The sequence below is a fragment of the Oncorhynchus keta genome, chromosome 23 (genome assembly GCF_023373465.1).
Source record: "Oncorhynchus keta strain PuntledgeMale-10-30-2019 chromosome 23, Oket_V2, whole genome shotgun sequence".
Lineage (NCBI taxonomy): Eukaryota > Metazoa > Chordata > Actinopteri > Salmoniformes > Salmonidae > Oncorhynchus > Oncorhynchus keta.
This window is the reverse complement of record NC_068443.1, coordinates 28,579,036-28,592,575: the sequence shown is the minus strand read 5'-3', so window position 1 is coordinate 28,592,575 and position 13,540 is coordinate 28,579,036. Positions and strand designations below refer to the sequence as shown.

General features: G+C 40.7%; 2 protein-coding genes across 4 annotated transcripts in view; one reads left to right on the top strand and one right to left on the bottom strand.

The window, feature by feature from the left end:
• Positions 1-2,555, bottom strand: part of LOC118402116 (pappalysin-2-like) — an 89,154-nt gene extending 86,599 nt beyond the window's left edge. The window contains exon 1 of the mRNA XM_035800031.2: positions 43-2,555. Within this exon, the coding sequence (XP_035655924.2) occupies positions 43-991 (949 nt within the window). The 5' untranslated portion in view covers positions 992-2,555. The remainder of the gene's footprint in view (positions 1-42) is intronic.
• A 3,313-nt stretch (positions 2,556-5,868) lies between these two features.
• Positions 5,869-13,540, top strand: part of LOC118402115 (E3 ubiquitin-protein ligase COP1-like) — a 31,289-nt gene continuing 23,617 nt past the window's right edge. For 2 of the 3 annotated variants that reach the window (XM_035800030.2, XM_035800029.2), the window contains exons 1-8: positions 5,869-6,572; positions 6,838-6,897; positions 7,076-7,173; positions 9,022-9,086; positions 10,905-11,024; positions 11,868-11,936; positions 12,043-12,102; positions 12,347-12,438. In XM_035800030.2, the coding sequence (XP_035655923.1) occupies positions 6,220-6,572; positions 6,838-6,897; positions 7,076-7,173; positions 9,022-9,086; positions 10,905-11,024; positions 11,868-11,936; positions 12,043-12,102; positions 12,347-12,438 (917 nt within the window). In that variant the 5' untranslated portion in view covers positions 5,869-6,219. The remainder of the gene's footprint in view (positions 6,573-6,837; positions 6,898-7,075; positions 7,174-9,021; positions 9,087-10,904; positions 11,025-11,867; positions 11,937-12,042; positions 12,103-12,346; positions 12,439-13,540) is intronic. The other variant, XM_035800028.2, reaches the window with a different exon arrangement.

Here is a 13,540-nt window from a genome sequence, read left to right as displayed (position 1 = left end):
TAAACAATGATAGGGAGAGAGAGGTTTTGGAATTTCACTCACCTGCTATGATGGCTGGGTTAGTCTGCCCACCCTCTGGGTTGACCCACAGTTCAACACTGAACTTAGCCCGAGGAAGCTCAATGCCAGCTGCTGGATTGACCCTCAGTTGTTCCTTCTGTCCACTAAAGTACAAAGCAGACATCCACTTAGGGGGGACGTCCGGAATCTGGGCACCCCACAACATGCTGGCGCGGCTAGGTGGTCCCTCCTGCTCCACAGGGTAGTCCTCAATCTCAGCAGAATAGTCACTGTGCTGCCGAAATGTAGAGAATATCCCGCGGGACTTTACTACGCTCTCAGGGAAAGCTGCCCAACTGTCTTCACCATCTGAGACTGTAAGGGTACGGCGGACCCTTCCAGTCAGAACTCTCTGCTGCTTCTTGAGCAGCAGCTGCTTGTGTGGGCCCTCAGAGCGCCCACCATCAACCTCTGGTTTGTCATTGTCACTACTTGAGTCCGCTGTCACATCAGCCTGACTGGGAGGCTTTCTGTTGAAGTTGGGGTGAGGAGAACTGACCATCCCTAGAATCTTAACATGTCTCTCCTCCTTGTCTTTGGGTATCACTGCCTCTGAGTTTCCCCGACCAACCTTCTTCTCACCTTTGCCCCAATGAGAGGCACTATTCAGTCCCGGGTTAGAATTAGCATCAGAATTGCACCCACCTGAACAGGACTCCTCAAGATGAGTTATATGATAGAGACCACTTTGCCTTGTGGTGTATCTCCTTGGGTGAGCCACTGGAGGGAGATGTGGAACTGATGCTGAGTATGCTGCTTGTCTCAGTTGTCTGGTGGACCTGCACTGTTCACTTGCTAAGTGAGCCAGTTCACTGTCAGCTCTCTGAGCCATTGCACGTTTGTATCTTCGGATATGATCTGGTTGAGCAGAGTTTAGCAGCCATGTGTTGATCATTATGAGGACAACAGCCAGTAGTCTAACAAGCAACATTTTGGAGTTTAGATTTGGAATTGTTGATTTGGAATGTTTTCAGTTCTGGAACCCTGCCTTCTTCGATATAAAGTTGAATACAGCAGCACGATCAGATGTGATTAAACCCCCTATTCCCCATTACATAAACTAGTGATAAGTGGGTAACTGTGTATTTCTCAACTAATAGTATTATAATAAATCCAAGGATTCCTTTTTTTAACAGGTATCCTATTTTTTGCAAAAGCAATTGCCTATTTTTGTTTAGACTGGTCTATTTAGTGCAATGCAGTCAATGCCAGTTATGCATTCATTAATTTAATTCACATGTGTTTACAAGGCAGGTGTGTCATGCATACTTTCATCAAGATGGCAGTTTTCCTTCCAGACTTCAAAAAGTAGCTAAATAGAAGCCTGTCAGTGCACTCAAATAGAGAACTGTAGCAGTATATTTCATTGACTGAGTGCAAAATCTTCAGGCTGTTGCATATGGAGGTTCAATGTATATTTAGTTTGTAAAAGCTTCTGGCTATTTCGCCGGTCTAAACAAAACTACAATTTGCCTCTCATCTAGCCTCCACTGCACGCATCACATCAACTCGCCTTTTAAAACCTGCTGCACTGTGAACTGGCCACTTTTTTAGGGAAAGTGACGGTCAGAGCAACCTACCACAATACCGCCTGTTTGAATAGGATGAAAGTATTGTCATCAGGCTACTGTATTTTGCAGCATAAATTTTGAATTTGGAATGAAATTGTGCAATATGGTTACTTTCAGTCGATCTGCTTGTCCATAGAATTCAGTTGGAAGACTATTGTCCCTGGTTGGATTTCTCTTTTTATTATTTTAAATATAGGATCATTCACGTGATGATTTCAGTGTTTTCATCCATTCCGCGCAAAATAAAGGTTAGTTCATGTCTTGCCTTCAGGTCTTGCCACCAATCTCCTCCTTGTGCGCTATTTTCGATAGTGCCCGTTGTTGTTAACTTACAATTCACCCTGTGAGAAGGATGCAGGGGTGACCAAAACAATGAACAAGCTGGCTGAGGTTTTTAGTTTTTAAGCCAATATTTCTCATTCAAGGACTATACTATGAAGTCACATAAAGTAAAGATATGCTTTATTGAAAGATTAACCTTAAATGCAGTCATAGGCTACACAATGGCAGAAATATAAGTAACCTAACCATCAACTATTGTCTATGGTTATTTATTTGCTATTTCCTTTCCCTGCATTTGGTTAAAACAAGTAACAGCAAGGTATGAGACAAGAAGCAAGAGCAAATCAATGGGAATCAAACGAAATGCTCTGCTGGTCCTGTTGAGAGAGACTCCAAATAAAAAAATGTTCATTAAATCACCTTCAAGCGCGCGTAAAGTCCTCTTGTATACCCATTTGAAATTGTGGATATATTTTCTGCGCTGATGAACCGCCAGTCTCGCTCTCCTCCATAGCCTATTCAGAAGATCAAACCAACGCGCTGAAACGTTTTATCTATTACTCTCAGACTGACATCACTAACCCTGCCCCTACTACACACATTAGTAAAGAAAGGAAACCTCTCTATCCAAGGCAGTCACTCTTCACCATCGACGTCGAGTTGTTTGCACTGTCCATACTCCTTAACTGTATTTTTCAGGCACTTTTATGAATAGTCAGTCTAGTGCCCCACCACATTAAGACATAAAATAAAAAATAATATGAACTTGTCAAATCAACTCTAATTGCAATTACCTATTGCATTTCGTTATAGCTTGCATGATGAACAACATATCCATAATTTAAACTAAATTATCTTCTCACCACAGTAAAACTTTAAGATGGGCTATAACTTTTATGAGAAACATATGCATCATCCTATGTGGGAGCCTCTCTAAAGTAAACTGTGCTGATGACTTTGCCTTTGGACACAAAATATTATTAGAATATGATAGGATGTTCAACTACAAAAACAGACAGGTAAATCTTATTAAATCTGTCCCAAATGTACATTGCCTTGTTTCCTTCATTTTTGTTCAATGATCGTTGCTGAATTTATGGGTGCTCTTCTTCTCGTCCACTTTACTACCAATCTAAAGGAATGACACCACAGGACTGCTATAGGAAGTCCCTGAACCATCTCGCCATGCCTCTTCTAATCGTGGCCTGATCACAATTATCTACCCCACCTCTAACACCAATATCACGTGAGGGTGCGTCTTTAGATTTGAACCAGCTCACGTTGTTACAGTGAGCTCAACACTAGGGTGACAAAATGCAACAAAGACTATTGGTAAAATACTATTTAGCATTTTCATTATTCAATTCTATTTTTCTATTATTACTGTACAGTTGTTCCTGTCTCACAGAGCTCACGGTAATATCATTTGGACGGTATCACTCATGTTACTAACTTACTAGACATCATACCTGTTTTTTGATCAAATGTAGAATTGCAGATGTTATATATGTCCAAACGCACCCATTTTCTCACCCCCACTATTTGTCAGGTTCAATTTTCAAACAGCCCAGCTTAAAGCAACTGGCATTTTGTGCAGGGGCCCCTTAATGGGTAAAAATGTTCCTAACAGTGGGAGGCAATAATTCTGCAACCAGCCTGAGGATCTGCCTGCAAAACATTCTGCTTTTTTATCGAAGTGCTTTGAGATCCTGCTGCAACTGTCGGAAAAAAAAAGTGAATGGCTGCTCCGGGGCCTCACCCCCCACTGCAAAGGACCTCTAGGAGATTATCCTTCATTTGAGCCTGCCCAACCTCAACCCCTATACCACAATCTGAGTGACCAGAAACAGAATGGGGAAAACCTGATGTGCCGGACAAATGGAGAGAGGGAGGGGGGAAAACACACTTGGTAGAAAATGTCAGAGGGGGCCCACAATTGTTTGAAGGCAAATGTAACTTAATAGGTCATTTACTTAGTCAAATTGTAATGTTGTTTCGCAAACTGTATAACACCGTAAAACAAATTTACAAAAAACCCATTCAAATCAACAGTATAGGGAAAGAAATGTATAGCAGGTATAGGCTACTTTTTGTTGTGTGAGTGGTTAGTCCTTTCTGTCTGTATGTTGTAATTGAAAATTGTCTACTAAAAGAGAGTTGTACTGTCTCAGTTGTGTTTCACATGTGAATTATGGAAGAAAGAAGGACACAAGATTCATAAATCTGTTCCACAAGTGAAAACATTGGGGAAATGATTTGCTGTGAATGCTGTGCAGACCTACATGCACACCTAATATTCCAATTTGACTGAGGTAGGGTAGATATGTGAGAAAAAAAACTGGTAATCCAATGTATATTTATGTGTAAGAAAATGTATGAATACATAAATACATTTTGTAAAGCTTGACTAGACAGCCTGGTTTTACTTGCCACTTGAATGAGCCTTGGTGAGGAGTGTGGCAGAGGTGATCATGCCCTCTGCTGTGTGCTGTCTGAACTTCATGAGGCCGGTATGGTCAACATTACCAACACCACAACTTGCCCAGGTTACTTTCATACAAAAAAACATATCTGTCAATATCTATCCTTTGCATATTTTTATAGCCTGAATTTTGGGGGAAATCTTATTATATACATACAGTACCAGTCAAAAGTTTGATTTTTTTCTTCTAGTTTTACTATTTTCTACATTGTAGAATAATGGTGAAGACATCAAAACTATGAAATAACACACGTAGAATCATGTAGTGATAAACAAATCAAAATAGATTTTAGATTCTCTAAAGTAGATACCCTTTGCCTTGATGACAGCTTTGCACACTCTTGGAATTCTCTCAAACAGCTTCACCTGGAATGCTTTTCCAACAGTCTTGAAGGAGTTCCCACACATGCTGAGCACTTGTTGGCTGCTTTTCCTTCACTCTGCGGTCCAACTCATCCAAAACAATCTCAATTTGGTTGATGTCGGTTGATTGTGGAGGCCAGGTCATCTGATACAGCACTCCATCACTCTACTTCTTGTTCAAATAGCCCTTACACTGCCTGGAGGTGTGTTGAGTCATCGTCCTGTTGAAATAACAAATGATAGTCCCACTAAGCACAAACCAGATGGGATGGTGTATTGCTGCAGAATGCTGTGGTAGCCATGCTGGTTAAGTGTGCCTAAATAAATCACTGACATTGTCACCAGCAAAGCACCATCACACCTCCTCCTCCATGCTTCACGGTGGGAACCACAGATGCTGAGATCATCCTTTCATCGACTCTGTGTCTCACAAAGACATGGCGGTTGGAACCAAAAATCTCAAATTTGGACTAAGACCATTGCTCCTATTTCTTGGCCCAAGCAAGTCTCTTCTAATTACCGGTGTCCTTGAGTAGTGGCCTGATTCACGCAGTCTCCTCTGAACAGTTGATGTTGAGATGTGTCTGTTTCTTGAACTCTGTGAAGCATATATTTGGGCTGCAATCTGAGGTGCAGTTAACTCTAATGAATTTATCCTTTGCAGCAGCGGTAACTCTCAATCTTCCGTTCCTGTGGCGGTCCTCATGAGAACCAGTTTGATCATAGCTCTTGATGGTTTTTGCGACTGCATGAATTCCAGTTGACTACCTGCGCAAAGCTTTCATCAAGGCAAAGGATGGCTACTTTGAAGAATCTAAAATCAAAAATATATTTGAATTTGTTTAACAATTTGTTGGTGTTATTTCATAGTTTTGATGTCTTCACTATTATTCTACATTGTAGAAAATAGACTAAATGAAGAAAAACCCTCGAATTAGTAATGTGTCCAAACTGTTGACTGGTACTGTATATAAAACATTCAGAAGTCAAACAACTCTGCAAAACACAACCAAACCTGATATAAATTATTTTCAACGTTTTGTTGCATCTACAATTGTATTGGTGTGGGTGCGTTCATTCAGTGCAGGCATAGGGTTTAGTTACGACTCCGGTGCAGTAGGGGGGAGTAATTAATTTTTGCTAGTAATTTCGTTTGGGTAAGCGAAGATAGATTCGAGAGATTGGTTTCTAATTCCCAAAACGTAGACAGACTTTGCGTTGAAGATTTTATTATTCTTGCAACGTTGTTATGATCGACCTGTTGACAAAAGCCTACAATTTCACCTAAAGAAGCAATCTAGCTTAAAGCAAGCTTTTATGTGTTCGTACATTGTTGTTTTATCTTAGCTAGCGCATTGCCATTAGCTGGTAAGCTAACATTAGCTAGCCAATAGCTCAGCACGGATGCGGTGAACTACAACAAGCTTTGGCCTTGGAAGAGTTGAGCATCGGGCTTGAATTATGTCAAGCAACCGTCAACCGCAAACTAGCGGTGGAGCGGGTCCTGGGCCTGGAAGTAGCAGCAGTACCGGTGGCACTACCAATGCTAACGGTGCTACCAGCGTAACGTTAGGCGGCAACGATATTGCGAATGTGAACAATTCTCCAAATGTTGTGCCCTCGCGGACTCTGGCAACAGCTGGCGAGGGGTTGCTTGTACCTGGAGTGGCTGTACAGTCTCCAAGAAGCTTAGCCCCACTAAGCAGATCCAGTTCATCCTCCTCTGGCACCAGCAGAAAACGTCCTCTCCACCAAGCACCTCTCTACAATGGTCTCTTGAATTCCTACGAAGATAAAAGCAACGATTTTGTGTGGTGAGTTTTCCTGCAAAATGCTAACTTAGCTTGCTAACTACTTGGCTAACTTTTAGCTAACTGCCGCAACTAGCTTGGTGACTAGGTGTTGTTAGTTACATATGTAGGTATTGCTAGATAGTTCATTCTTGTTTACAATGTCCATTTGGCAGTTGGTCAGCCAGAGTTACGTAACGTTGTGTCATTTAACCAGACTCACTGATGTTTCCATATCTGAACACTGTCAAAGTAAAGTTAATTTTGTTGCATTACATTTCCTTTTCAGCCCAATCTGTTTTGAAATGATTGAGGAGGCACATATGACAAAATGTGGACACAGTTTCTGGTAAGCTAACATGATTGCATTGGCTATGCTATAGTAACGTTACTTCCATCTAATTCCTATAGCACCGTTCCATATTAGCTACCGCTAATTCCTTTTGTATCGCCCACCAATGCACCATTCATTTTTTCCTATGCTGGTTTTCTTGAACTAACATACCCCATTCCATTTCTGGGTTCAGCTACAAGTGCATTCGCCAGAGTTTGGAGGACAGCAATAGGTGCCCAAAATGTAACTACATCATTGACAATGTGGATCAGCTCTATCCAAATTTTCTTGGTAGGTTTGTCTCTTAACAAACAATTTCTTAGATAGGTATATGGGTGCATTACTTATCTGTGGTGTAGCTACAGTTGAAGTCGGAAGTTTACATATACTTAGGTTTGAGTCATTAATTTGTTTTTCAACCACTCCACAAATTTCTTGTTAACAAACCATAGTTTTGGCAAGTCGGTTAGGACATCTACTTTGTGCATGACACAAGTATTTTTTTCCAACAATTGTTTACAGATTATTTCACTTATAATTCACTGTATCATAATTCCAGTGGGTCAGAAGTTTACATACACTGTTGACTGTGCCTTTTAACAGCTTGGAAAATTCCAGAAAATTATGTCATGGCTTTAGAAGCTTCTGATAGACTAATTGACATCATTTGAGTCAATTGGAGGTGTACCTGTGGATGTATTTCAAGGCCTACCTTCAAACTCATTGCCTCTTTGCTTGACATCATGGGAAAATCAAAAGAAATCAACCAAGACCTCGGCTAATAAATTGTAGACCTTCACAAGTCTGGTTAATCCTTGGGAGCAATTTCCAAATACCTGAAGGCACCACGTTCATCTGTACAAACAATAGTATGCAAGTATAAACACCATGGGACCACGCAGCCCTCATACCACTCAGGAAGGAGACACGTTCTGTCTCCTAGAGATGAATGTTTGGTGCCAAAAGTGCAAATCAATCCCAGAACACCAGCAAAGGAACTTGTGAAGATGCTGGAGGAAACCGGTACTAAAGTACCGATATCCACAGTAAAACGAGTCCTATATCGACAACCTGAAATGCCGCTTAGCAAGGAAGAAGCCACTGCTCCAAAACCGCCATAAAAGGCCAGACTACGGATTGCAACTGCACATGGGGACAAAGATCGTACTTTTCGGTGAAATGTCCTCTGGTCTGATGAAAGAAAAATATTACTGTTTGGCCATAATGACCATCTTTATGTTTGGAGGGGAAAAGGTGAGGCTTGCAAGCCGAAGAACACCGTCCCAACTGTGAAGCCCGGGTGTGGCAGCATCATGTTGTGGGGGTGCTTTGGAGGGACTGGTGCCCTTCACAAAATAGATGGCATCATAAAGGAGGAAAATTATGTGGATATATTGAAGCAACATCTCAAGACATCAGTCAAGAAGTTAAAGCTTGGTCGCAAATGGGTCTTCCAAATGGACAATGACCCCAAGCATACTTCCAAAGTTGTAGCAAAATGGCTTAAGGACAACAAAGTCAAGGTATTGGAGTGGCCATCACAAAGCCCTGATCTCAATCCCGTAGAAAATGTGTGGGCAGAACTGAAAAGGCGTGTGTGCGAGCAAGGAGGCCTACAAACCTGACTCAGTTACACCAGCTCTGTCATGAGGACTGGGCCAAAATTCACCCAACGTATTGTGGAAAGCTTGTGGAAGGCTACCAGAAATGTTTGACCCAAGTTAAACTATTTAAAGGCAATTCTACCAAATACGAATTGAGTGTATGTAAACTTCTGACCCACTGGGATTGTGATGAAAGAAATAATAGCTGAAATAAATCTTTCTCTCTACTATTATTCTGACATTTCACCTTATTAAATAAAGTGGTGATCCTAATTGACCTAAGACAGGGACTTTTTACTAGGATTAAATGTCAGGAATTGTGAAACGGAGTTTAAATGTATTTGGCTAATGTTTATGTAAACTTCTGACTTCAACTGTAGCTTCTCTACAGCCTTGTCACAGGTTTTGTCCCAAATGACAACCTATTCCCTATTTAGTGCAGTGCTTTTGTATGGGCTCTGGTAAAAAAGTTTTGTTCCTTTCTAATACATCACTCCTCAATAGTAATACTAACTCTTGTTTTGATTTGATACAGTGAATGAACTTATTCTCAAACAAAAACAGAGATCAGATGAAAAACGCCTGAAGATGGACCATCCGGTAAGTGCTTCGGCAAATCAGGTCACACACACTTGCAATGGAAGCCAGACCTTGGTCAAATATTACAACATGAGAACATAATGCGGACAACAAAATTGTGGTCTGGTTTTCCAGACACAGATTAAGCCTAGTCTTGGACTAAAAATCAAGCTCAATGGAGAATCTCCTTTGCATCTCTGGGACTAAAAAGCTTTTTCAAACTAGTCTCTTTTCAGATCTATTTGCCATTTTGATCTCAAAATAGGTCATCCAGGTGAATCATGCAGATCTGTAAAACAACATTTGGAGGGGTGTCTGACAAAAAGTGCGCATATCGAAATGAATGTGTGAGCACAGAATGCATCCCTACGTGTCCTACAAGTAGGATATCAGAGTTCAGTGTGCTGTCAGATATGTCATATCAGAATGAGTGCTTCATCCAATATCACCTGTGACAGCTGTGAGCAGCCAGCTGCATCCCCTAACCAGCCATTAGTCTACTCAGCTGCTTCTCGCCGTCTGTTCTTGCCGTCTGTTCTTTCTGCGCATCTACATCTGTTTTTAAAATGTTATATACCTGTGATGGTGAGCTGAGGTGTACAGACACCGATGGGGTTTCTGTTACATTTGTTTAATTTTTGGGGCAGCACACATTTACCTGTAAGAACCTGCAGGCCAGTCTGACTAAGCTTTGCTGGGGAAAAACATTGCAGCAGAAAGGAAGAGGCAAAGCGAGAGGTTTCACATGCCAAAATCTGTCAAAAATAAGCCCTGTACGTTTCTATGGACTTATTTTGGATCTAAGCTTGTCGTTATATAGAGATCTCTGAGCACAGTGGCAGTAATACTTACGTCTTTACATCACTGAAAACCGAGTTTCTAGCCCGAACCATATTACCGGAGCTACCATCTCCTTTCTACCTCGAATTGAGGCACATTTTTTAAAAATATAATTTTATAAATCATGTCGCGGGCTGTTTTAAACTACTTGCGGGACAGTTTTTGGTTTAATTACAAACTACCTTGTTTAGTCATGTTACCTTGATGGCTGGCTACCTAGCGTACAACCATGGCTATGCACAAATTTGGATGGCACAGGGAAAAGGGATAGATAACCTACTCAAAGAGATGCTTCAAAGGTAGGATGCATATGCCTACTCAATGTAATTATAAGCTGAATAACCAAATCTGTTTTTCTGGTGTTCCTTAAATTCTGTTTTGTGCCTAACCTTTGGGAGGGGGGTGTATGTGTGAGTGAGAAAAAGTGTGTGTGTGTGTGTGAGGGAGGGAGAGTAGGATGTGTATAAAGTGGTTTGAAGAGTAGGCCAAAGGTGGTTTCATATAGGCCTAGTGCAGGGCTTCCCAAACTCTGTCCTCTGGACCCCAAGGGATTCACATTTGAGTTTTTTGCCCAAGCAAATCCAGCTGATTCAACTAATCATCAAGCTTTGATCATTTGAATCAACTGTAGTGTTGGGTCCAAAAACCAAAACGTACATCACTTTGGGTCATGAGGACCGAGTTTGGGAAATGCTCGTCTAGTGTGTTTTTCCCCTTACTGCCACATTGAAAATGCAGATCAGTATGCATTTCTATTTCTTACTACATTCCTCCTGCCCAATCATAGGTAGGCCTTTGGAAATTAGCGAATCAGCTGTTTTCTGCAGTAGCCTTTTCTATTATACAGTAAAAAAAAAAAAATCAAGGCGTGAAGTCCAGGACTAGGCGTAGTCTGTGTCCAGGAAACTGCTCTTTAAGGTAATAGTGAAGGACCCCAACAGTTAACTTAATTTACCAAAAGTATGTACATATTTCATTGTGTATTTCTCATGTTTTTAGAATGGGTCAAGATGGCAAGTGTTCCAAGATGTCCTGGGCACAGACCAAGAGAACCTAGATCTTGCTAATGTCAACTTGATGCTGGGACTCCTTGTACAGAAAAAGAAACAGCTGGAAGCGGTATGTATATTTTGTTTAGGCAGTGCATATTTAACCAGCATAAAATGAATGGCGTCGGGCGGCTTTACCCTAACCGAATGTGAACTTGTATGCTTTACCCTTACCTTAACCTCACTGAAGCTATACCACATTAACCTTAACAACCCCTTGTCAATCCCTATGCTGTTTTTTTTCTGCCAGTCAAATATACACTTTTGTTTATTCTTAACATAAAATTAATCATATTAAGTAGGGATGGTCATTTAAAATATCAGTTATCAAATAATTTCATGATAATTTTTCAGATATCTGGATAGTTGAAATACATGTGTGTTAATTAAGGGGAACTGTTTTTTTAAAAACTTCCATGGAGACCTGCTCTTGCGACATGAGAGCCGCTGCCGGTGAGAGAGGAGCAGGGGCCGGTGTGTGTGACAGTCTGTGTGTAGCACGGAGGGAGAGAGAGAAAACAACCAAACCAACTCACGCTTGTTAGACAAACATGTTGCTACCATAGGTACTATAAGATGGTTTGATAGGGAATCTATCTTGACTGCATCAAATTGTTGTAAAGAAGCAAGGCTAATTGAGACTATTATGCTGCGCTACTCAACCAATGTCTACAACTCCATTCATATAAAACAACCTGATGGTTGATCATTGTAGCCTGCTCCTTTTCATTTGTGTGTAGGCGTCTTTATGGGAGGCATTCGTAAAAATGGTCAAACTGTTTCATAAAAATTCAGAATGTAATGGTCTATCTGTATAGGCTATGTAGCAATATCACATAGATCATTTAAAAGAAAAGGGCTTTATAGTCATACCTTGATCGATCGACCATTAGCTCTCTGTTTATTCCCATAGGAATCACAAGCTGCTCAACGTCAGATCTTAATGGAATTCCTCAAAGAAGCAAGAAGAAATAAAAGAGAGGTGTACCCCATCTCTGTTTAGGATTGCATCTAAATATATTTCCATATTTAAGTACAGTATTAATCTGTGAGGAAATAACCATTTGTTATTGTGTTTTATCAATCAGCAACTGGAACAGTTGCAGAAGGAGCTAAACTTTTTGGAGGAGGATATCAAACGTGTTGAGGTAAAATAATGTACATAGATAGCTATCTTAACATTTCTGTACTCCTGAAATGGATTAGAATTCAGAGGTCTAGTTTCCTAGACACAGATTAAGGCTAGTTCTGGAGTAAAAAAGCGTCTCAGAAACCACCTCAGAATTTGACAAATGTAGTCCTCCACTGTGTTTTTTGGTTTTCATGTACAGTTATGCAGGTTAAGCCTGTCTGTTGGAGTTTTTAAATCGAAAAAGATTGTACATTTTCTAGGAAATGAGTGGACTGTACTCGCCAGTGAGTGACATGGATCGTAACTTGGACAGCACTGTACCTAATTTCGAGGCTCCCTCACCTGCACCCAGGTAAAACAAAATGTCATGTACTTCAATTAGTCTTGTGAAGGGAACAAAGTAAATATCTGACTCAGAATATATCCATCTTTCTATGAATATCCTTTAAAAGTTGTGAAAGAGTTCAGGTTTGACAGGAGACCGACACAGTTGAAGTTTACATACACCTTAGCCAAATACATTTAAACTCAGTTTTTCACAATTGCTGACATTTAATCCTAGTAAAAATTCAGTTAGGATCACCACTTTATTTTAAGAATGTGAAATGTCAGAATAGTAGTAGAGAATATAAGTTATTTCAACTTTAATTTGTTTTATCACATTCCCAGTTCGTCAGAAGTTTACATACACTCAATTAGTATTTGGTAGCATTGCCTTTAAATTGTTTAACTTGGGTCAAACATTTTGGGTAGCGTTCCACAAGCTTCCCACAATAAGTTGGGTGAATTTTGGCTCATTCCTCCTGACAGAGCTGGTATAACTGAGTCAGGTTTGTAGGCCTCCTTGCTCACACACTTTTTCAGTTCTGCGCACAAATTTTCTATAGGATTGAGGTCAGGGCTTTGTGATGGCCACTCCAATACCTTGACTTTGTTGTCCTTAAGCCATTTTGCCACAATTTTGGAAGTATGCTTGGGGTCATTGTCAATTTGGAAGACCCATTTGTGACCAAGCTTTAACATCCTGACTGATGTCTTGAGATGTTGCTTCAATATATCCACATAATTTTCCTCCTTCATGATGCCATCTATTTTGTGAAGTGGACCAGTCCCTCCTGCAGTAAAGCACCCCCACAACATGATGCTGCCACCCCCGTACTTCACGGTTGGGGTGGTGTTCTTTGGCTTGCAAGCTTCTCCCTTTTTCCTCCAAACAAAACGATGGTCATTATGGCCAAACAGTAATATTTTTGTTTCATCAGAAGAGAGGACATTTCTCCAAAAAGTACAATCTTTGTCCCCATGTGCAGTTGCAATCCGTAGTCTGGCTTTTTTATGGTGGTTTTGGAGCAGTGGCTTCTTGCTTGCTGAGTGGCCTTTCAGCTTATGTCGATATAGGACTAATTTTACTGGATATAGATTATTTTGTACCTGTTTCCTCCAGCATCTTCACA